The sequence below is a fragment of the Eulemur rufifrons genome, chromosome 10 (genome assembly GCF_041146395.1).
Source record: "Eulemur rufifrons isolate Redbay chromosome 10, OSU_ERuf_1, whole genome shotgun sequence".
Taxonomy (NCBI): Eukaryota; Metazoa; Chordata; class Mammalia; order Primates; family Lemuridae; genus Eulemur; species Eulemur rufifrons.
The window spans coordinates 7,269,832-7,294,259 of record NC_090992.1 but is presented as its reverse complement, the minus strand read 5'-3'; the positions used below and the strand labels follow the sequence as shown (position 1 = coordinate 7,294,259).

The following is a 24,428-nucleotide window of genomic DNA, read 5'->3' as shown; positions in this document are numbered from 1 at the left end:
TGTATTATGATTAGACTCATTAAAACAAACATTTGCTAAATGTTTAAGTACTTAAAACGTGGGGCTTTTTGTGTAAATGCTCAATTATGTAAGAAATACAACTATTAAGAATACAACAAAACAAAATACTCTCGTTTTACACATTTCATTCTTTTATGGGTTAAGATTTCACTCTGAAGAATAATCCAACCTGTAATGTCAATAGCAAGCCATTACATTGATATCGACGAGCAAATTTAAAATTAAAAAATAATCCCAAAATTGGCACTGAACATATCTTAAACGAACAACAATAAAAAAGGTTAAAATACTCAGTAAGATGATTTTTTTAAATAGGACTTTACCTCTTTCAAATGTCCTGAATCCATCTCCTTCTGGCCTGTTCCGTCTGCAGAATCCAGACAAGGAGGAAGGCTGGGGCTGAAGGCCATGAGGTCGGCCTTGGGCGGACCCTCCCCAGAGCACACCCTCTGCCGCCTCTGCTGCGAGTATGACCAGCTCCCCACCGCGCTGGAGCACACCAGCCTGGGCTTGCCCGGCCCGCACGCGCCCTCGCTGGGTGGCGCCGAGCACCGCAGCGCCGTGTATAGCAGCAGCGTGAGCACCAACAGGCTGGACACCGCGCAGATGGCAACGATGAGGTACACATTGACATCCACCAGCGCCGCCTCTGGGCCCACAGCGCTCGCCAACGCCCGCGAAGAGGCTTTCGGAGCCTGGTTGCTCTCCACCAGCGACACCAGCACGGTGGCCGTGGTGGTGAGCGCCGGCTCGCCGTGGTCTTTCACCAGCACCAGCAGGCGCTGGCGCGGCACATCAGCCTCGTCCAGGGCGCGCGTCGTGCTGATCTCGCCTGTGTACAGGCCCACGCGGAACAGGCTGCGTGCACTTCCAGCTGCTGGCTGCAGCTCATAAGACAGCCACGCGTTGTAGCCAGAGTCCGCGTCCACCGCGCGCACCTTCGCCACCACGTGGCCCGCGCCCACCGACGGTGACACTAGTTCTGTCACCGCGCCGCCTTCGCTGCCAGCCCGAGGTGCCAGCAGTACTGGTGCGTTGTCGTTCTCATCCAGCACGAACACCTGCAGCGTCACGTTGCTGCCCAGAGGGGGCACGCCCGCGTCGCGCGCGCTCACCTGGAACTGCAGCAGCTCCAGCTCCTCGTGATCCAGCGGCTGCAGCGCGTACACCTTGCCGCTCTCCGCGTGCACCGACACGTAGCTCGACAGTGCACGCTCTCCCACCCGCCGCTCCACCAGCGAGTACGACACCAGCGCGTTCTCCTGCGTGTCCGCGTCCCGCGCCGACACGGTGAAGATGTGGCAGCCTGGCGGGTTGTTCTCCTTCACGAACACCGTGTACTCGGGCTGTGGGAACATCGGCGCGTTGTCGTTCACGTCGGCCACCTCCACAGATACGCTGGCGGTGGCCCACAGTGAAGGCAAGCCCCCGTCCCGCGCTGTCACCACCAACTGGTAGTCAGATTTGCTCTCGCGGTCCAGGGCGCTGTCCAGCACCAGTGAATAGTAATTCTTGAAGGTGGACACCAGTTTAAATGGGACGTGGGGCGTCAGGGTGCAGGCGACCTGCCCGTTGGCTCCAGAGTCACGATCGGACACGCTGATCAGGGCGATGACAGAGCTCGGCTGAGCGTCTTCTCTGACTGGGAGTGACAAAGAAGTGATCGTAACTTCTGGGGCATTATCATTTATGTCTAGTACTTCCACCAAAAGGGTACAATGACCCGCCATTGGAATATTCCCTTTGTCAACTGCCTTCACTGATATTTCATACAATTTCTTTTCTTCGAAATCCAGTTTGCCTTTTGTCCTAATTTCTCCACTTTTGGGATTTATGGTAAATGCATATGCCACTGCAGGTGGTACAGGCCTTTTAAATGAGTAGACTATATGTCCATTTGTACCATCATCGGGATCTGTGGCATTTAGCTTGATCACTAATGTTCCATTAAAAGCGTTCTCTAACACTCTCACTTTATAAATGGACTGGTCAAATTCTGGGGCGTTATCATTCACATCCAGAACTGTGATCAGCAGCTGAACTGTGCCAGTCAGCTCGGGTTTACCTCCATCACTGGCTGTCAGTAATAAACTATGTTCCGGAATCTCCTCTCTGTCCAAAGTTTTCCTCAACACAAGTGATAACGAAGACGTTTGCTCACGATTGTTCTGTGTATCCAAAGCGAAATAATCGTTGGGATCTAGTCGGTAGGTCAATGCCGAGTTTACTCCAATATCTGCATCGGATGCGCCATCTAGTGGAAATCGAGTTTCCGGAGGTCTAGATTCTGCGATGATTATTCTTTCCTTACTTTCAGGGAACACTGGAGGGTTGTCATTAATGTCCTTCACTTCCACCTCCACGTGGAAAACCTGCAGCGGCCTGTCCACGATCACCTCCAGGTGGATGCTGCACTCCGCGCTCCGCCCGCACAGCTCCTCCCGGTCGATCCGAGAATTCACAAACAAAATGCCATTCTGCAGATTTACCTCCAGAAGGTCCCCGCGGTCCTTGGACGCCAGCCGGAACAGGCGCGGCACCAGCTCCGCCAGTTCCAGTCCCAGGTCCTGCGCGATTCGTCCCACAAAGGTGCCGTGTTTGGCCTCCTCTGGGACGGAGTAGTGGAGCTGGCCGCTCCCCGCCTCCCAGAATGTAAGGAGCAGAAATGAGAGCAATAGTCGCCGGGCTCTTAGGCCTCCTCGCCAGGAAAACAGCATGGTACACTCAGAAGGAGTCAGAGATATCTGCAGTATAGAATGCCTTACCTCAAACTGCCTCTCAAGGTCCAATTTTATGACTTCCTAGTGCGGGAGGATTCGCAAGAGATACCCCGATTTCCGCTAAATTTTCTGGAGCTAGAAGCCGCGGTGGCTTTCTTCGCGGAAACGTTCTCAGTGAAGAGCGACACCATGCGCACGAATGTGTAAGTGTAAGAATAAATGTCTTCATATTTTCCACTGACGTAAGGGTTTTTTCCCTTGTATTTCTTGACTTTTTCACTGTAACTACGTAATCAAAAATTAAACGTTTACCTTTCCAGAAAAAGTAAATCACTGTATTCCCCTCGGCACTGGATATTAGTTGACAATTGGTTGATGAGTTTCACCTTGCTACAAATTTATTTTTACATGTGTAAAACTTACCTGCAGAATTTTTAAAGAATATTCAACATTTGTTTTGGAACAACTGATCTCTAGTTTTGCATAGTCATGTAGGTTTTGGTGGGAACGTCCTCCTCCTGTAATATTTTTCAAGACCTCCTCACCCAGCGCCACTGACCCCAAATGGAAATATAATCACATAAGAATAAAAAGGATGAAGGTGGAAAATATTGGTAAGTGACATACCAGATTTTATACACCATATTTATAAATTTTTCTCAATGTGACTATAAAACGTGGATAAAATATTTGTATTTGAAAGAAAGTGTTCAATGTGTATATGAGTTCGTATGTGTGTGTATGTGCATAAATACACAATGATCTAGAGGATTTAGATACAACAGTGCTTTAAAGTTTTGTATTCTCTTTTTATAAAATATGCCAAGAACTAGCATCCTATGTACTTAATAGAGTTTAAAATACTACCAATAGTTTAAATTTTCCTTTTTCCCTCCTGATCTTACTTCATCCTTACTGGGGAAACCTTAACATTATTTAAATTGACTCTAATTTTCCAAGTAACAATAGCTAGACAAGAATGTTAACACATCTTTAGCAAGGAAGAAAGAGATGAAATCTTACTTTTACCTATTGTTATAAATATCTCTACCAAGCTACAAAGTTCCAGGCCAAATAGCACAATTAAAACTATATCATAGCTCCAATAATTATCTTGCCTGTTCTGTGCACAACTCTATAGGAAATGTCAATAGAGCTAATTTCTGTACCTCTATTCCCCTCTGAAAATTTGGATGGAGTATTTGCTATTCCCTTGGCTTCATCATACTCTCCTGCTGCATTACTTCTAACACAGCTTTGCTCATATAATGGGAATAGTTCCTTGACTCTTTCTAATTCTTCCTGTCTATCAGGCTTCATTTACTTGTCCACCTAAACTAGACTACATAGTCAACCATTGAAAATATGCCCTTCCAGACACCCTAGAATCACTCACCTACTTATATGATTCCTCTAACCTTCTCTTTAGCCTCGAACACACAGTTAACCTAAATATTCATTTTCTCTATTCTTCCTATTGAGCTGCTCAGTATAAAGCAGTCCCTTAACCATTATGACTATATTCTCAAGTTTACTTTTATTTTATATCAATTGGACTGTCAAATGAATTCATTATTACCTCTTCCCTTTTACCTACAGAGATTCTTTCCCCTCTTTTATTGAATTCTCAACCTCATTCCCACTGACTTTCACATGATTTCCCCATTGAGAGATGTCAGCAAACATGAACGCAACAGCTCTCTTATTCTATCATCATTTTTCTCTATATTATCTATTTTTCATTCCCTAATAGTTTTAGGGAAAAACTATCCCCACTTTTAAGGTCAACCCTGTGCTCTTAAAAAATCAATTCTTTTCTATTCTCCTTCATATTTTTCACCTTCATTTTCACTGTCTTGTTGCTTATCTTTAGTATCTTCTTTACTTTCATCTTTCCTTCACACTACAAAAATACTTAAACATCTTTAAATAAATGTGTATACACACATGTATAAATATATATACTCACACAAATTTAAACATGCTAATTCTGGAGGGAAAAAAAACTATTCTGCTTATCTTCCTCCCTTCACCTTTGACTTCTAACATTTACTTAATATATTGCACTTTAAGTTTTGTTTCATCTGCCTGTTCTCTATCCTCACTATGACTTCAAGCCTACTATATTAGGTTGAATGGTGGTCCCCAAAAGGGCATGCCTACATCTTAATCCCTGGAACATGTAAATATTACTTTATATGGCAAATGACGTGATTAAGTTAAGAATCTTCAGAAGAGGTGTTTACCCTGGATTGTCCAGATAGATGGGTCCTAACTGCAATCACACATACCCTTATAAAACAAACACACACAGGAAAAGACACAGAGAAGGAGGAGGCAATGTGACCACAGAGGCAGAGATTGGAGTGGTGTAGCCACAAGCCAAGGAATGTTGACAACCATCAGAAGGTGAAAAGGCAAAAAACAGATTCTCCCCTAGAGCCTGCAGAGGGAGTACAGTCCTGCCAACACCTTGATTTTGGACTTCTGGTCTCCAATACTGTGAGAGAATGATTTTTTTTTTATATTATGCCAGCTAGTTTGCAGTCATTTGTTATAGCAGCCATAGGAACTGACACGCCTATACACCTAAATTCATTGCTTTACATTTTCAATGTCTCTTGTGGTAATTTTGCCTTCCATGGATTTATTTTTCCCTAAGGGAGTTACTCTTAAATCTACATCAGTAATCTCCTCTGAGTTCTAGATCCGTATTTCCAATTATAATGGTATTCTCCTAGGACCTTGAGAGTAGCATTTTCTTACATGTTCCTCTCTATTACCTACCTGCACAAACACACACAAACTGTCTCTCCAACTTTGTTCTGCAACTTGGTTAACGGCAATCTCATCCTCCCAGTTGACCAAATTAAAAAAGTGATAGTCATCTACTTTTGTTTTTCTATCATTTGTATTGTCCGTAATTATCTGGCTGCTTCTATTTTGCCAGTCCCTCTTGCATATGTTTTTTTTCCCCCAATTCATTTCTACTGTCATACTTTAAGTCTCCATTATCTAATACCTAAGTTGTTATAAAAGATTCTTTACAAATTTTCCTGTCTTCAGAATCTCCCCTGCTCTAATCCTTCAAGTGCACATTTACTAGAGTAAACTCTGTTCATAAATTTATACTTATCTCTCCATTTGTAATAACATACTGTTAAAATGCTATCTATCCTTCAAGGCACCCTTTAAGAAAACATTGATGAATTTCTGCAGCTTACCGCTCCCACTTCCAAGATGTAGCAGATTGCCCACGGGATACACTTGAATATCATATATTTATTTTTAAATTATTTATTGAACATATACTATATTCCAGGTCCTAAACTAACAATATGTGAGAGAGTGGACATAAGGTGGAAAGTTCAATGACTTCACTATCAGGCTGAAGGATGTAAGAGTTTATTTGCTTCTGCCTCTGAATATTTTTTAGAAGAAAGTTATGAGACAAAGTGTACTTTAAAAGATTCACCTGGTAATAGGCACAGCATAGTGATATACAATAATGGGCTTGAAATCCTGCAAAATTGGGTTTGAGCCACTTCTCATTATCTATGTGGCTTAAGTTTTATATTTCTTATCTATAAAATGGGGATGATAATTATCATACCTGTACCAGAAAACTCATTTGATTAATCAAATGAGATAATGAAATTAAGGATCTTAGGACAGGGCCTGAAAAGTAATAGGGATCAGTAAGTATTTTCATAATTTTTGAATCCAAAAATGCCATTATTTATGTACCACTAAGAAAGAAAAACAGCCAAACAAATTATCATAAGCCTTAAATTATAAGACACATCTTGATCTAGGTGATATTTAAATATGTCTAAATTAAGAAATTATTTAATTATAATTTATGTAAATAATAGTAGTACAGGCCAGAGCCCAGTGGCTCACGTCCGTAATCCTAACACTCTGGGAGGCTGAGGCAAGAGAATCACTTAAGGTCAGGAGTTTGAGACCAGCGTGAGCAAGAGGGAGATTCCATCTCTACAAAAAAACAAAAATAGAAAAAAATATCTGGGCATGGTGGCACGTGCCTATAGTCCCAGCTACTTGGGAGGCCGAGGCAGGAGGATTGTTTGAGACCAGGAGTTGGATGTTGCAGTGAGCTATGATCATGCTGCTGTACTCTAGCCCAGTTGGCAGGGCAAGACTCTGTCTCAAAAAAAAAAAAAAGTACGGTTGCTAATCCAACTGGAAAGAAACAAAGTACTGTGTGAACAATGACAGAAAATTATTCATCTTAAACCAAAGAGTGTCATTTTTATTATTGTTACAATCTCTGGAATATAATATTGTTATAATATCTGATCATACTGACATTAGAATGATGATCAAAAACACTATTTTGGCCAGGTGCTGTGGCTCACGCCTGTAATCCTAGCACTTTGGAAGGTCCAGGTGGGAGGATCACGTGAGGTCTAGAGTTCAAGACCAGCCTGGCCAATAAATAGCTAGACCTCTTCTCTACAAAAAATAAAATTTTAAAAAATAGCCAGCTGGTGTTGAGTGCATGTAGTCCCAGCTATTCAGAAGGCTGAAACAGAAGGAGCCCTTGAACCCAGGAGCTTGAGGTTTCAGTGAGCTGTCACACCAGCCACTGCACTCTAGCCCCGGGCAAGAGAGCGAGAGCCAGACCCTGTCTCAAAAGGAGAAAAAAGGGGCGGGAGGAAGGCAGTTTCAATACATGAGGAACAGTGAAGGAATCCAGTTAAATGTATCTAGGAACTCTTTCTACTATTCTCACAAGTTGTCTGTAATCTTGAAATTATTACCAATTTAAACATAAATTTGAGTTACGAAACACCTCACCAGTTTGTAGTCTAACATACTATTCTTTTTCAAGGCTAATCATTCATAGAATAGGAAAAATGATAGAAAAAGAATATTTTAAAATGTAGTGATCCATGGCCTCCATTATATCTACAAATTTCGGTCATTAAAGTAATGTTGGGCAAATACATGAAAGTACAAAATGACTAAAAAAGACCAGAGAAAAGGAAACATTCCATGATTTAAAAGATGACATGAAGAAAAATAAGAGAGTGTCGTTATAACCAAAACGCAAGCGCTTAAAGTAAACAAATACACTTTGATATCAACGACTTACTTCACTAGAAGGATTTAAACAATCTTCTCGAGAGGGCGGAAGGCTGGGGCTGAAGGCCATGAGGTCGGTCTTGGGTGGACCCTCTCCAGAGCACACTCTCTGCCGCCTCTGCTGCGAGTATGACCAGCTCCCCACCGCGCTGGAGCACACCAGCCTGGGCTTGCCCGGCCCGCACGCGCCCTCGCTGGGCGGCGCCGAGCACCGCAGCGCCGTGTACAGCAGCAGCGTGAGCACCAACAGGCTGGACACCGCGCAGATGGCAATGATGAGGTACACGTTGACATCCACCAGCGCCGCCTCTGGGCCCACAGCGCTCGCCAACGCCCGCGAAGAGGCTTTCGGAGCCTGGTTGCTCTCCACTAGCGACACCAGCACGGTGGCCGTGGTGGTGAGCGCCGGCTCGCCGTGGTCTTTCACCAGCACCAGCAGGTGCTGGCGCGGCACATCAGTCTCGTCCAGGGCGCGCGTCGTGCTGATCTCGCCCGTGTACAGACCCACACGGAACAGGCTGCGCGCACTTCCAGCTGCTGGCTGCAGCTCATACGACAGCCACGCGTTGTAGCCAGAGTCCGCGTCCACCGCCCGCACCTTCGCCACCACGTGGCCTGCGCCCACCGACCGTGACACTGGCTCTGTCACCGCGCCGCCTGCGCTGCCAGCCCGAGGTGCCAGCAGCTCCGGAGCGTTGTCGTTCTCATCCATCACGAACACTTGCAGCGTCACGTTGCTGCCCAGAGGGGGCACGCCCGCGTCGCGCGCGCTCACCTGGAACTGCAGCAGCTCCAGCTCCTCGTGGTCCAGCGGCTGCAGCGCGTACACCTTGCCGCTCTCCGCGTGCACCGACACGTAGCTCGACAGCGCACGCTCGCCCACCCGCCGCTCCACCAGCGAGTAGGACACCTGCGCGTTCTCCTGAGTGTCCGCATCCTGCGCTGACACGGTGAAGATGTGGCAGCCTGGCGGGTTGTTCTCCTTCACGAACACCGTGTACTCGGGCTGCGGGAATACCGGCGCGTTGTCGTTCACGTCGGCCACCTCCACGGACACACTAGCAGTGGTCGATAAAGAAGGCGAGCCTCTGTCGCACGCAGTTACCACCAACTGGTAGTCAGACTTGCTCTCGCGGTCCAGGGCTCTGTCCAGCACCAGTGAATAGTAATTCTTGAAGGTGGACACCAGCTTGAAGGGAACGTGGGGTGTTAGTGAGCAGGTGACCTGTCCGTTGGCTCCAGAGTCACGGTCAGACACGCTGATAAGGGCGATGACGGTTCCCACCTTAGCATCCTCTTGCACTGGTAGGGACAGCGAAGTAATCACTACCTCAGGGACATTGTCATTCAGGTCCAAAACTTCCACCAGGACTGTGCTGTGACCTGCCATGGAAGGAATTCCCTTATCAATGGCGATAACCTGAATTTCATAGGCATTATTCTCTTCAAAATCCAGTTTCCCATAAATTCTAATTTCACCACTGTCTGGATTTATTGAAAACATACATTTCTCACTCACTGGTGAAATCATTCTGATTCCATAGGAAATTTCTCTATTCAGGCCTTCGTCTAGATCGGAAGCGTTTAGCTGAATCACTCTCGTGTCGTTTTGGACATTTTCAAACAACGCTACTTTATAGCCAGGCTCATCAAACTCCGGAGCGTTGTCATTCACATCCAGAATGATTATTTGAATCTGAACAGATCCTGTTAGCTCTGGTTTACCGCCATCGATGACCATCAGCAATAAATTAACTTCTGGAGTTTCCTCTCTATCCAATAACTTCCGAAGAACTAATTCAGGCAATATACTTTTATCTTTTTTCTTTATAATTTTAAGCACAAAATGCTCGTTTAGACTTAACACATAGGTGAGAAGAGAGTTTACGCCGATATCCGCATCAGAAGCGCCCTCTAGAGGAAAATGAGAGTCCAAAGGAGCAGATTCAGAAATAAGTACCTTTTGTTCTCTTTCTCTGAACACCGGCGGATTGTCGTTAATGTCCTTCACCTCCACCTCCACGTGGAAAACCTGCAGCGGCCTGTCCACGATCACCTCCAGGTGGATGCTGCACTCCGCGCTCCGCCCGCACAGCTCCTCCCGGTCGATCCGAGAATTCACAAACAAAATGCCATTCTGCAGATTTACCTCCAGAAGGTCCCCGCGGTCCTTGGACGCCAGCCGGAACAGGCGCGGCACCAGTTCCGCCAGTTCCAGTCCCAGGTCCTGCGCGATTCGTCCGACGAAGGTACCGTGTTTGGCCTCCTCCGGGACGGAGTAGTGGAGCTGGCCGCTCCCCTCCTCCCAGAATGCGAGGAGCAGAAGCGAGAGGAGCAGTCGCTGGGATGTCGGGTCTCCTCGCCATATAAACACCATTGCAGATAATGAGGGCCTCTGAGTTAGGACTGTCAGTTTTAAGGGAACGCTCAGGCGAGGTTTCTTATGGGCCCTCTCCCTTTTCTATATGTATATATTTAGTAAATTTTATCCAGCATTACGGTCAACATGGAGTCTATCCTATTCCGTGAATGGTTGGAATCCGGGTGCCGAGGTGAAATTTTCCTTTTTCACCTTCTGAGGGTACAGCGACATCATGTGACTGATTATGTAAGTACAAGAAAAATCCGGAGGTTCTTTTGGATATTTTCATAGATCATTTGCAAATACCTATTTTGTTAATATATGATATTATTAACCAAACACAACTACTTTCATTATGTTGTAGTTTTAAAAATATTTTCTGCTTCAAAGTCTGTCCTAAAATAATAGTTCAAATACGCTATGCTAGAAAAAATCATCAAGACTTTCATCATTTAGTAAAGGAAGAAAAACTAAAATATGTCTATCAATCAAAAATATTTCATTTATATGGAATTCATCATAAGTATGGAGGGTGTCATTGATTTTGGTTCCTTGATGCTTAAATATGATGACTTTTCATACAACTGTTCTCGTGTTAAAAAAAAAAACTCAGGAAAGTGTTACTCTAGCAGAAGTAAAGCATTTCATACAAAATGTTGAGTCAAAGCCTCCAAATTTCACGATATCCTAAAGTGACAATGGAGCACTAATATGAAGTGTTTTGGAACCTAATTTCATTGACTAAAGTCAACCGAATATGAACTTGGTATCAACCTTTTGGTCTCCCTCTAAATCTTTCCCTACAGATCAGTTAGTAGTTAATCAAGATAATGCTTCTCTTCAGAAAATCAGAGTGGTGACTATAATGCAAGGGAGAAGCAAAAGGTCTTTCATGATTTTATCCATTAATTCAAGATCAGCTTTAAGGAAAACAGAACACAGATAAGATCCTACAGCTCATTATGAACAAGTAAATATAGATTTTATAAGTTTATTAATACTCAAGTCAAAATCTTTAAACCAATAATTTGTTGCCTGTCATTCCTTATACATATAATAAATAAAGGGAATTGAGATGTGAAACCTTTACATAACCAGAAAAGAATAACCAAGAATGGCTCTACAAGTATAAGATAATTTAAATCAACTATAAAATTGTCTCTTAATTAATCAAAAACAATTTGAATTTTGATGCTATCAGACTAATCATTTAAATTGTCTGATATTACCACCAAATTTCTTCATTTCCTATTTTTCATTTTCAAAAACAGTCAATGTATCATAGTTGTTACAAAACTTTAATTTTAAAAATGTGTTATGTAATCCTCACACTGTTAGACATAATTAAATTATTAAACAGATAGGAAGGAAAACCAAGTTTAGCTTAAGACCTGAACAGCTGAACTAGCAAATAAATTGAAATTATAATTTTATACCAAAGAATGTAATCTTGACCTTAGGAATAAGTATAAAGGACACTAAATTTGTAGAAATTAGTCCCGATAATTTGGAATTATCTAAAATGTGCATTGGTTATTTATATAATGTAAATGTAATGATTTGCAAATTTTTAACCTGTACTGAAAACACTCCAATGTATTTTTAACTTAAATTTAAATGACCTTCAGTTATCCCAAGAACTTAATTTAGAGATAAGTAATGATATACGCCCTATGTAATATTCACATTTATTATGCTTACAAAGTTGTATAATGGTTTAATTACTTTGAGTCTGAAATATTTTATGTTTTTTTATCTTGTTGCCTTCTTTTGAATACTTATACAATGAGTTTAGCCACTTAATATTAAGGTACAAAAGTTCTTGACTTGAGGTACAAGAATGGACTTCAGCATGGACTTCTTGAATATGGTGCCAAATGGTATGGTGTGTAACTGTAAGGGGGAAATAGCCACTATGATTCTCAAAAGGTCTGTGATTCCATCCCTCTATATGTAGCTAAGAATCACTGAAATATAGGAATGACCCAGAGGTAACTGATCTTTGCTAGAATATTCAGATATGATTATACCACATGAAAAGAAACTTTCACAAACATTAGAGATAAGGCATTTTAAAGATAGAGCAATTAAAATGTGATGTGAATGAAACTGATAATTGTCAATGGGCACTCATTTTAAAAGAACTACCTTTTTCTTTTCTAGATGAATCTGAAAAACTTAGGAAAGAATGCTAATTAGCATATATTGCAGATAATATAGGTCTATGTGCATGCAGCTAGCAAGTTTGCATGACTTGATTGGATAATCTGAATAATTTTATTTGCCTAATTTATATTGGAAATATAGATCAGGCAGTTTCTTTGAGTATGCATCTGTGAGTATGAAGTAGTTGATAAATCTCTTGCCATTTCATGTAACAAAATCAAGAATGGAGAGAATTTAAGTTATATTGTTTTAATAAAAGCAGCACATTAGAATGCATGGCTGGACATTCTCTTCAAATAATATGAAGGTATTATCACAGGAGTAAAGGAAAAACTAAAGATTATGTAATTTATAATAAATGTATGGTGAGTATTTAACACCATAGGAAAAGTAAATCCTTTCAGACCTAATGAGGAATGGTCTAGCTTTGATACAGCCTGAAGTAATTAATAGAAAATCCAATTGATCTAATAATGTGAAAATACCAAGACAAAATACTGTTAAAAGACAAAGATGAAAAAACTTTAAATAATCTACAGTAATTATGGACATCACTGAGGAATATGGATGAAATGGCATGAGATCATTGAAAACAGTTATTGTTTCTACTCAAGTGATGACAAGAAGAGTCACCCTTGCATCTTTTAACTTTTTTTTTTAAGAAAGACGGAGTCTCATCAGGGTAAATAAAAGGTAGACTCAATTTTAAAAAATAAAAAAAGAAAGAAAGGGTCTCACTCTGTTGCCCAGGCTGAAGTGCAGTAGTGAGATCATACCTCACTGCAGCCTCAACCGCCTGTCCTCAAGCGATGCTCCCAGCCCAGCCTACCAAAATGCTGGGATTGCAAGCATGAGCCGCCACACCTGGCCTTCTTTTAACATTTTCTAACTAAACGTTAGGAGAAAGAGGACATTTATTGGCTAAGGAAAGCCAATTATTCATATGACTAACAGATTAGATATGTGTACCATTTGGCATTTCGCTAACAAACATCATTTTTTAAAACAATGTCCAAAATACACAGTGTTCATTCATAATTTTTCTGTGAAGAAAACCCGGATTTTTAAAAAATTAATGATTTCCTGAGTAGGTGGAATCTATATGAAACTCACCTGTCCAGGGTGATTTGATACTGCCTCCTGCTTTTCCCCTTGGTCTTGTCTATCCAGACCTGGTGGAAGACTAGGGCTGAAGGCCATGAGGTCGGCCTTGGGCGGACCCTCCCCAGAGCACACCCTCTGGCGCCTCTGCTGCGAGTATGACCAGCTCCCCACCGCGCTGGAGCACACCAGCCTGGGCTTGTCTGGCCCGCACGCGCCCTCGCTGGGCGGCGCCGAGCACCGCAGCGCCGTGTACAGCAGCAGCGTGAGCACCAGCAGGCTGGACACCGCGCAGATGGCGATGATGAGGTACACGTTGACATCCACCAGCGCCGCCTCCTGGACTGCAGAGCCTGGCAATGCCCGCGAGGAGACCTTCTGTGCCTGGCCGCTCTCCACCAGCGATATGAGCACAGTGGCCGTGGCTGTGAGCGCGGGCTCGCCGTGGTCTTTCACCAGCACCAGCAGGCGCTGGCGCGGCAAGTCCGTCTCGTCCAAGGCGCGCGTCGTGCTGATCTCGCCGGTGTACAGCCCCACGCGGAACGGGCTGCGCGCGCTTCCCGCTGCTGGCTGGAGCTCATACGACAGCCACGCGTTGTAGCCAGAGTCCGCGTCTACCGCGCGCACCTTCGCCACCACGTGGCCCGCGCCCACAGACCGCGACACCAGCTCGGCCACCGCACCGCCTGCGCTGCCGGCCCGAGGTGCCAGAAGCGCTGGTGCGTTGTCATTCTCATCCAGCACGAACACCTGCAGCGTCACGTTGCTGCCCAGAGGTGGCACGCCCGCATCCCGCGCGCTCACCTGGAACTGCAGCAGCTCCAGCTCCTCGTGGTCCAGCGGCTGCAGCGCGTACACCTTGCCGCTCTCCGCGTGCACCGACACGTAGCTCGACAGCGCACGCTCGCCCACCCGCCGCTCCACCAGCGAGTAGGACACCTGTGCGTTCTCCTGAGTGTCCGCATCCTGCGCCGACACGGTGAAGATGTGGCAGCCTGGCGGGTTGTTCTCCTTCACGAACACCGTGTACTCGTGCTGCGGGAACACCGGCGCGTTGTCGTTCACGTCGGCCACCTCCACGGACACGCTGGCTGTTGCCCACAGTGAAGGCGAGCCACCGTCCCGCGCGGTCACTACAAGATCATAGGAGGACACACTCTCGCGGTCCAGAGCGCTGTCCAGAACCAGTGAATAATAGTTTTTGAAGGTGGATACTATCTTGAAGGGGACGTTGGGCGTCAGAGAGCAGGTCACCTGTCCGTTGACACCGGCATCGAGGTCGGATACGCTGATCAGAGCAATGACTGTGCTTGGCTGAGTGTCCTCTCGTACTGGGAGAGACAGAGAAGTCACGACGACTTCAGGGGAGTTATCATTGGTGTCTAAGATTTCTACCCAGACTGTACAGTGACCTGCCATTGGGGGAGTCCCCTTATCTGTGGCCTGTACTTCAATTTCATAAAACTTGTTTTCTTCGTAATCTAAATTTCCATTAACCCTCACTTCTCCATTATTCTCATCTAGTGTAAATAAGAGTCTTCCATTGGGCTTAATTGACATTAAGGAGTATGTTACCTCCCCGTTCACTCCTTCATCCCGATCTGTGGCATTTAATTTTATCACAAGAGTTTCTTTAGCAGCGTTTTCCATCAATCTCACCTTGTATTCTGATTGATCAAACTCCGGATCATTGTCGTTAACATCCAAGACGTGGACAAACAGCTGAACGGTGCCAGTGAGCTCCGGTTTTCCCCCGTCTGTAGCCGTCAGCACCAAATTAAGTTCCGGAGTTTTCTCTCTATCCAGAGACTTCTTTAGTATAAGTGACAGTCTTTTGGTCTGCTTACTATTTGTTGATGACTCTAAAGAAAAATACTCATTTTGACTTAGTCTGTAGGTTAATAGAGCATTCTCTTCTATATCCGCATCAGAAGCTCCCTCTAGCGGAAAACGGGAGTCCAGTTGCTTAGATTCATAAATCAGCAGCTTTTGTTCCCTGAGAGAGAACACAGGCGGGTTGTCGTTAATGTCCTTCACCTCCACCTCCACATGAAACACCTGCAGCGGCCTGTCCACGATCACCTCCAGGTGGATGCTGCACTCCGCGCTCCGCCCGCACAGCTCCTCCCGGTCGATCCGAGAATTCACAAACAAAATGCCATTCTGCAGATTTACCTCCAGAAGGTCCCCTCGGCCTTTGGACGCCACCCGGAACAGGCGCGGCACCAGTTCCGCCAGCTCCAGTCCCAGGTCCTGCGCGATGCGGCCCACGAAGGTGCCGTGTTTGGCCTCTTCCGGAACCGAGTAGTGTATCTGGCCGCTCCCCTCCTCCCGGAATGCGAGGAGCAAAAGCGAGAGCAATAGTCGCGGAGCGCCCAATCCCCTTCGCTGAAAACCGAACATCGCATACGAAATTGGCTTCCAAAATAAGATTTTTTACACTTACAGTTCCAGATATTTCAGCTTCAGGTTAAAAATCTCGCTGAATTTTTGAGAAGTTTTCAAGGATCCTCTAACAGTAGCATCCGGCATGATGGACTCGCTTTGTATGGGGAATGCCTGACTGTTAGACCAACCCATCAATGAACTCTTTCCACCAAGTAAAGAGCGACACCTTGCGCCTAAAATTGTGAGTACTGTGCACTACATTCACCACCATAAAATTTCACGTTTTATGTTTTTTCCCTAAATAATATTTCCAAAGTGCTTATTTATGGAACATTCACATTTTAAGTCATATTGAAACTAACTATATGTGGAAATGGTATTTTATTTCTTGACTAACATCAACTTTGAATTCTTGTTTCTATATTTGATTTAGTTATAAAATTGTTCATTTACTTACCTAAATACATACGTATATATACATATATATATATACAGATAGAGAAAGAATTCAATTATTTGGGTAGCTTATGAAAAAATAGGGTTAAACATTTCCTGAAAACGTTGTTCCTCATTAAAAAGATTATCGAATTTGAATTGTTTTACTTTCAGTCTCCCATGTTACTTTTGCTGCTAGGAAACTCAAAGAAAAATTTGAAGTTTTATAATAACAACTCTTTAGTTTTTATGTTCTGCACACTATGTTCTTATACATGTGGACTTGCCTTTTCATAATCTATTTCCTTTAGTTCTGATTCTTTACATATCTATTTTCTTTAGTTCTGATTCTTTACTATTATTTATATTTAATTGTCTTCTGGTCACAAGTGACTTTATATCTGCTGCAGAACAATAAGAAAACAAATATTATATTTTCAAATTTGGTAGTTTAAAACAGAATTCACAAGAGAAAAGTCTACTGATGTAGATGAATTTCATATTTGACATATTTCTAATGTAAGTCAGAATAGTATAATATGAGATATCAAAATATAATGGAGTCAATGATATGATAGTAATCAGTTTTCAATATAAAATTAATTTTATGATTATTCAATAAAATAAAATCACTCTGAAAATCTTTGTGCCATATTGGTATTTCCAAGCTGCCAACATTGATTTCCTTGATACAAAATCAAGATATACTCATGAGAGGCAGGAGGATTGCTTGAGCTCAGGAGTTTGAGACCAGCCTCAGTAAGAGTGAGACCCCATCTCTACCAAAAATAGAAATATTAGCTGGGTGACTTGGCATGCACCTGTAGTCCCAGCTACTCAGGAGACTGAGGCAGAAGGATCGATTGAGCCCAGGAGTTTGAGGTTGCAGTGAACTATGATGATGCCACTGCACTCTACCTGGGGGACAGAGCAAGACTCTGTCTCTCAAAAAAAAAAAATTTACATGCAATGTGGAGTCTTGCAGAGAAATGAACATGAAAAAGCTTACCCAGGAGAGATGAAGATATCACATATTTGAATGAAAACCAGATGTTAGTTTAGGTATCAATTTCCAATGACATAGTATTTTGTGAATATATAAAGTAATGATGAACACCACATCATAGAACAGTTTGATACAGTGCATGAATCAATGACCCATCTTTTGCATTTTGGCTGTGATATTTCAGATGTCATCATCTCAGCCAGGCTCTAGAGACAAGATTATGCTGCCTTTGAATTCAACTTTGGGGATTGGCCTGATATCTGGCTATAGGCTAATGTCATATCAATACAGTTATTATTAATATTGATTTTAGCCGGGTGCAGTGGCTCACGCCTATAATCCTACCACTCTGGGAGGCCGAGGCAGGTGGATCGCTCGAGGTCAGGAGTTCGAGACCAGCCTGAGCAAGAGCAAGACCCCATCTCTACTAAAAATAGAAAGAAATTATCTGTCCAACTAAAATATATATAGAAAAAATTAGCCAGGCATGGTGGCGCATGCCTGTAGTCCCAGCTACTCAGGAGGCTGAGGCGGTAGGATCGCTTAAGCCCAGGAGTTTGAGGTTGCTGTGAGCTAGGTTGATGCCATGGCACTCACTCTAGCCCGGGCAACAAAGCAAGACTCTGTCTCAGAAAAAAAAAAATATATTGATTTTATAAAATCAATTGGAGAATGAGGAATTTTGTGTCTCACTTTTACTAAATCAATCTAACTAGCCTTAAATTCTACCTGTATGTACTGCTAATTATATATGTATTAAACCATATATGCATGGTTTAATGTCTTACTAGTTCACATCATCCACTAATATTCTATAACAGGTCTAGTGCTATTATTTCTTGAAAACACAGAAATAAAATTTTGAGGCCATTCTCAGATCCCCAGGAGGTTCTTTAAAATCAACAGATTAGAAGTACACTATCCAACCACTGTATTAACAAAACTACAGAATTTACTCAGTGATGCTGAGTCTGCTCTATCTTGGCTTAGAAAAAAAAAACAGTTATTTGATCACAAATCATTTGTTCGGTTGGCACAAGCCTCTCAGCCAATAATGAGACTGAAGAAGACTGAATCCTGAAACGCCTTACACATATCTAAAGATTTTTGTGGGAAATCTATGTCTTTAAAGCTGTTATTGAAGTATGCAATATTGTAAGCATTTCTTGAATACTTTGGCATGTTCGGGATCTCTGAAATCATCATATTAACATATATGCATGTCCAAAACACTACCATTGTTCACAGCAAAGAAAGAACAAGGTCATTTTGGTATGTAGCATTTGGCTTGGGTGTCTTGCAAGGATATTGGAAACCACAGTCTTCTGATTTTTCTTGTATGTTAAATGCTTCTTATTTATATCACTTCCAAACAACAGACCTATAGTTCTTACGAGGCAACTCTTACTTATTTACCAATTGAATAATCAAAATATCTATCTCAATGTGGCATTGATTAAAACAAATGATAATGCTGATCAACTCAAAAAAATTAATTAACATAAAAATCTTAATGCCTGGCCGGGCTCACGCCTGTAATCCTAGCACTCTGGGAGGCTGAGGCGGGAGGATCACTCGAGGTCAGGAGTTTGAGACCAGCCTGAGCAAGAGCGAGACCCCATCTCTACTAAAAATAGAAAGAAATTATCTGGACATCTAAAAATATATATGGAAAAAATTAGCTGGGCATGATGGCACATGCCTGTAGTCCCATCTACTCAGGAGGCTGAGGCAGAAGGATTGCTTAAGCCCAGGAGTTTGAGGTTGCTGTGAGCTTGACGCCACAGTACTCTAGTCCAGGCAATAGAGCGAGACTCTGTCTCAAAAAAAAAAAAAAATCTTAATGCCCATCTCAATTACAGCATTGTACAAAATTAATGATGAAAAAAATCACCAAGTTTCTTCCAAGCAAAACAGAGAGGAAGACTCTCTTGTAAGCAGCTTGTACTTGATTTTCCTAGCCAAGACTATGCTTGATGAGAGAAAAGATTTACTGAAGAAAGCTCTACTTTATAGTGAATAAAAGAATAAATCTGAAGTCTGAAAGATATGCATTTGAATATCATCTCCATTGTCAACTAGCTGACTGGCACTGGACAAGATAGAAAAATATCTCAGTTCATTTACTTCATCTATAAAATTCGGACAGTCATATGTACTTTACAAATTGTTATAAAGATTAAATGAAATAATGTATTTAAGCTCTTTACACCATGTCTAACAAATATAAATAGCTCAAACAATGGTGGCTTATTATAGCTAGTAATCAATGTTTGCTCTTGTTCTGTAGCTATGGGTGAAGAGAATTCAAGCACCATAAACTAGGACATGAGGCATGGTTTTGCCTTTTCTGAAGATTTCCCTAATGTCCATCTTCATGGAAATTGTCCTCCAAGAAGTCATCTTCCTAGGTAGAAAATAGCCACTAATGCCTTCTCAGCACTTCCTTCCATTGACTTTACCCTATCTACAACATGGTTCTCCTCCCACATGTAAATATACTATATATAATTTGTTTCTCCATGAAGTAGAATTAAAGGATATCTCATTTGTAATTAGAGCCAAAAAACAAAGTAATCTTCCACAATTATTTGATACACATTCTTACAGCTCTAAATATGTGTTCTCTGGGATCCCTTAAAAGAAAACAATTTATGCAAATGTGGTGTTAAGACAAAAAATATTTTGCATCAAATGTATCTAGAATATACAATGTTAAATTATGAGGTGTAATCAACGCACGAGTGGAAGTGCATTTATTGATATTCTGTATATTTATTGATATTCTGTAGTTATTTAAAGCAATGTCATTTTGAAGACCAGCAGCCTGTTGAACACAGGCAATGGTATCACACTTGACCATATATGGGAAGACTCCTTTAAACTCAAAGCACAAAGAAGTGTGAATTTTTCTACCCTAAAATATTTTCATACAGCCTCATGACAAGTACCAAGAATGAAAGAAAAATGAGTACAATCAATGCTCAAATAAATCTGCCAAAAAAGTAGAAGAGCTCAATAAACTAAACTTAAGGAGAGCACCAGTGAGTTCAACAGACAATTAAGCAGAATGGACATTATGTTAGGAAATTAAGAACACTGGCCAAGTGTGGTGGTGTCTTATACCTGTAATCTTACCACTTTGGGAGGCTGAGACAAGAGGATCGAGACCAGCCTGAGCAACATAGCTAGGCTCCATCTCTACAAAAAAATAAAAATTTAAAAAATAGTTGGGTTTGGTGGTACATGTCTGTAGTCCTAGCTACTTGGATCCTGAGCCAGAAGGATCACTTGAACCCAGGAGTTTGCAGTTGCAGTGAGCTTTGATGATGTCATTGTACCCTAGCCCCGGCAACAAAGACTCTGTGTCAAAAAAAAAAAAAAAAAACAAATTTGTTGTCTATCTGAATCCGTTGAAGACTATGAAAAAAATTAGCTTGAACTTACAAGGAGATTAAAGACAAAAATAGAACAGTAAAATTATCTCCAAATGCGAGGCTAAAATACCACTCCACCCACTGCAACCACCATTTGAAAAAAGATTGCCACTGATTACAAAGAAACAAAACTGTTTATGAAATGAAGCTGCCTCAACCCTACCAATACCCATTAGTGGCAGATGAACTTACAAATTTTAGCCAAATAAGAATTAAACATGTTTTAAACACAAATAAATTATTAAATTAAATATTATTGTGAAAATTTTGAGTACATAAACATAAGTAGTGGAGGAAAACAACTACAGTAAGAAAATGGAAAGGAAGAATGAACAGGAAACATCCACTCAGTCTATTTCATTATTACTATTATTATTATATTTATCAACTGAAGAATATTCCTAAAGAATTTTTCATGAGAACTATAATAAAAAGTAATGAAGATGTTTATAGTTCCAGTGTATTTTAAATAGGCCAACTCAGGAGAAAATCAAAAATAAAACAAATAAAGCAATGAAATTACAGCAATAATGTGGTGAACTACTATGTGAGTGACATTAATAGGCAGGAAATACATCGCAGGATTGCTGTACTTACAGTCTCGAAAATCTCCTGTTGGACTCCATCTCCAGAACCTGAACTTGGAGGAACACTAGGACTAAAAGCCATAAGGTCGGCCTTGGGCGGACCCTCCCCAGAGCACACCCTCTGGCGCCTCTGCTGCGAGTATGACCAGCTCCCCACCGCGCTGGAGCACACCAGCCTGGGCTTGCCCGGCCCGCACGCGCCCTCGCTGGGCGGCGCCGAGCACCGCAGCGCCGTGTACAGCAGCAGCGTGAGCACCAGCAGGCTGGACACCGCGCAGATGGCGATGATGAGGTACACGTTGACATCCACCAGCGCTGCCTCTGGGCCCACAGCACTCGATGAAGCCCGTGAAGAAGCTTTTGGAACCTGGTTGCTCTCCACCAGCGACACCAGCACGGTGGCCGTGGCGGTCAGCGCCGGCTCACCGTGGTCTTTCACCAGCACCAGCAGGCGCTGGCGAGGCACATCAGCCTCGTCCAGGGCGCGCGTCGTGCTGATCTCGCCGGTGTACAGACCCACACGGAACAGGCTGCGCGCACTTCCCGCTGCTGGCTGCAGCTCATAAGACAGCCACGCGTTGTAGCCAGAGTCCGCGTCTACCGCACGCACCTTCGCCACCACGTGGCCTGGGCCCAGGGACCTCGACACCACCTCCGTCACAGCGCCAACCATGCTGCCAGCACGAGGTGCCAGCAGCTCCGGAGCGTTGTCGTTCTCATCCAGCACGAATACTTGCAGCGTCACGTTGCTGCCCAGAGGGGGCACGCCCGCGTCGCGCGCGCTCACCTGGAATCGCAGCAGCTCCAGCTCCTCGTGATCCAGCGGCTGCAGCGCGTACACCTTGCCGCTCTCCGCGTGCACCGACACGTAGCTCGACAGCGCACGCTCGCCCACCCGCCGCTCCACCAGCGAGTAGGACACCTGCGCGTTCTCCTGAGTGTCCGCATCCTGCGCCGACACCGTGAAGATGTGGCAGCCTGGCGGGTTGTTCTCCTTCACGAACACCGTGTACTCCGGCTGGGCGAAGGCCGGTGCGTTGTCATTCACGTCGACCACCTCCACGGACAAGCTGGCTGTGGCGGATAGAGAAGGCAAACCCCCATCCCGCGCTGTCACCACCAACTCGTAGTGGGATATGCTCTCGCGGTCCAGGGTGCTGTCCAGCACCAACGAATAGTAATTCTTGAAGGTGGACACCAGTTTGAAGGGGATATGGGGAGTCAGGGTGCAGGTCACCCGTCCGTTGGCACTGGAGTCAGGGTCAGTTACACTGATCAGGGCAATGACAGTCCCCAGTGGAGCATCCTCTCGCACAGCGAGCAATAGTGACGTTATTACTAACTCTGGAGCGTTATCATTGATGTCCAAGACTTCTATTAAGATTGTGCAGTGACCAAACATTGGGGGATTGCCTTTGTCAATGGCCTTTATTTGAATCTTCCATAATTTAGTTTCCTCAAAATCTATTTTTCCATTTACTTTTATTTCTCCACTGTCTGAATCTATGCGAAAAGAGGCTTCTATGTTAGGGGAGACATCAGTTTCAAAGAAATAAAGAATGTGGCTGTTTGCACCCTCATCCAAATCCGAGGCGTTAAGTCTAATAACTAGAGTACCGTTTCTTGCATTTTCCAGTAATTTTACGTGATAGACCGCTTTGTCAAACACCGGGGCATTGTCATTTACATCGAGCACTGTGATAAGTATCTCCACCGTGCCGGTCAGCTCAGGTTTGCCCCCATCAGTTGCTTTGAGCACCAAGAGAACCTCCGAAGCTACTTCTCTGTCTAAAGGTTTTTTTAATACTAGCTCGAGTGGTTTTACCTGCTCATCGTTGGTTGGTACTTTCAGGGAGAAATACTCATTGGGGCTCAATCTATAAGTCAGCAGAGCGTTGGTTCCGATGTCTGCATCCGAGGCGCCCTCTAGTGAGAAATGAGAGTCAAGAGCCCTCGTTTCGGAAATAAACAGATTCTTTTGTGTTGCGGGAAACACTGGCGGGTTGTCATTAATGTCCTTCACCTCCACCTCCACGTGAAAAACCTGCATCGGCCTGTCCACGATCACCTCCAGGTGGATGCTGCACTCCGCGCTCCGCCCGCACAGCTCCTCCCGGTCGATCCGAGAATTCACAAACAAAATGCCGTTCTGCAGATTTACCTCCAGAAGGTCCAAGCGGCTTTTGGACGCCACCCGGAACAGGCGCGGCACCAGCTCCGCCAGCTCCAGCCCCAGGTCCTGCGCGATGTGTCCCACAAAGGTGCCGTGTTTGGCCTCCTCGGGGACCGAGTAGTGGAGCTGGCCGCTCCCCGCCTCCCAGAACGCAAAGAGCAGAAGCGAGAGCAGCAGACGCCAGGCTCCTTGGCCATCTGGTCTGGCAACTAATATCATGCCTCTTTTTTGGTTGGTAAAACAATATTTCATGGGTAGAAAGACGTAATCCGTTTGAGATCTTTCCTTTGATTCCTTGCTGCTGAGGTCCCAGCTGATCTTCACAATAGGAGTGTGTTTATGGTCTTTAAAGCACCGAAACAGCGGAGCTTTTTACTGATCCGGGGATAAGCTGATTTTCTTCTGTTAAAAATATATATATTCTTCTTGGAGAACAACGACATCCTGTGGCTCAAAATGTAAGTGCGTTTGAGTTCATACTATTTCACTTACCTTGCTTCTTTCCTAATTCCTCTATATGTGTCCATGTTTTTCTTTGCAGGCTTTTAAGTCTTTCACCATGCCTCTTCTTGTGTGTGACCAGTAGCTCTTCAAAGGTGGTTTTTGTCTTACAAATCAGAATGCCATGGAGAGTTTTATCTTGTATATAGACATCTAAGAGAAAGCACTAGTGTACTAACGATATTATCATGTATGTGACCTTGAGAAAGATCATATTTGCAGGATAATAGTGATACATTGTTTTAGATTTTTTAGAACTGATCATTTTGGACTGGCCTTTTATGAAGTTTATTCCTAACACTATAATTTTCTATTGTTTAATCATAATGTTGTGTTAAATTATTCTAAACATTTGGTCCAATTTTGTAGAGGACAACTCAAGATACAAATTCTCTAAGTTGCCTCCTGTACATAATGGGATT

The 24,428-nt window shown here is 43.5% G+C and overlaps 3 protein-coding genes across 8 annotated transcripts in view; 1 reads left to right on the top strand and 2 right to left on the bottom strand.

Moving 5' to 3' along the window:
* LOC138392910 (protocadherin alpha-C2) overlaps positions 1-24,428 on the bottom strand; it is a 123,376-nt gene that overhangs the window by 78,718 nt on the left and 20,230 nt on the right. Inside the window, exon 1 of one of the 6 annotated variants that reach the window (XM_069483760.1) lies at positions 7,861-10,390. The exons of 2 other annotated variants lie outside the window; for them this stretch is intronic. In XM_069483760.1, coding sequence (XP_069339861.1) covers positions 7,861-10,227 — 2,367 coding nt within the window. In that variant the 5' untranslated portion in view covers positions 10,228-10,390. Of the gene's footprint in view, positions 1-344; positions 2,884-7,860; positions 10,391-24,428 lie in introns of those variants that run through there. 3 more of the 6 variants (XM_069483761.1, XM_069483759.1, XM_069483762.1) reach the window with 3 other exon arrangements.
* On the top strand, positions 9,809-16,945 carry LOC138392912 (uncharacterized). Its single transcript, XM_069483764.1, has 3 exons — positions 9,809-10,458; positions 13,549-16,595; positions 16,628-16,945. Exon 2 carries the CDS (start codon positions 13,577-13,579, stop codon positions 14,078-14,080), a length of 504 nt encoding a protein of 167 aa, XP_069339865.1. The 5' UTR covers positions 9,809-10,458; positions 13,549-13,576; the 3' UTR covers positions 14,081-16,595; positions 16,628-16,945.
* LOC138393257 (protocadherin alpha-10-like) lies at positions 14,094-23,724 on the bottom strand. The gene is made up of 3 exons (XM_069484444.1): positions 21,343-23,724; positions 14,138-15,867; positions 14,094-14,106 (listed from the first exon to the last, which is right to left on the bottom strand). Exons 1-3 carry the CDS (start codon positions 23,722-23,724, stop codon positions 14,094-14,096), a joined length of 4,125 nt encoding a protein of 1,374 aa, XP_069340545.1.

Coding starts and splice junctions, on each gene's coding strand:
- LOC138393257 (XM_069484444.1), bottom strand. CDS start 23,724: ATGATATTAGTTGCCAGACCAGATGGCCAAGGAGCCTGGCGTCTGCTG. Junction 15,868..21,342: donor AACAGGAGATTTTCGAGACT/GTAAGTACAGCA, acceptor TTCGGTTTTCAG/CGAAGGGGATTGGGCGCTCC.
- LOC138392912 (XM_069483764.1), top strand. CDS start 13,577: ATGAGGTCGGCCTTGGGCGGACCCTCCCCAGAGCACACCCTCTGGCGC.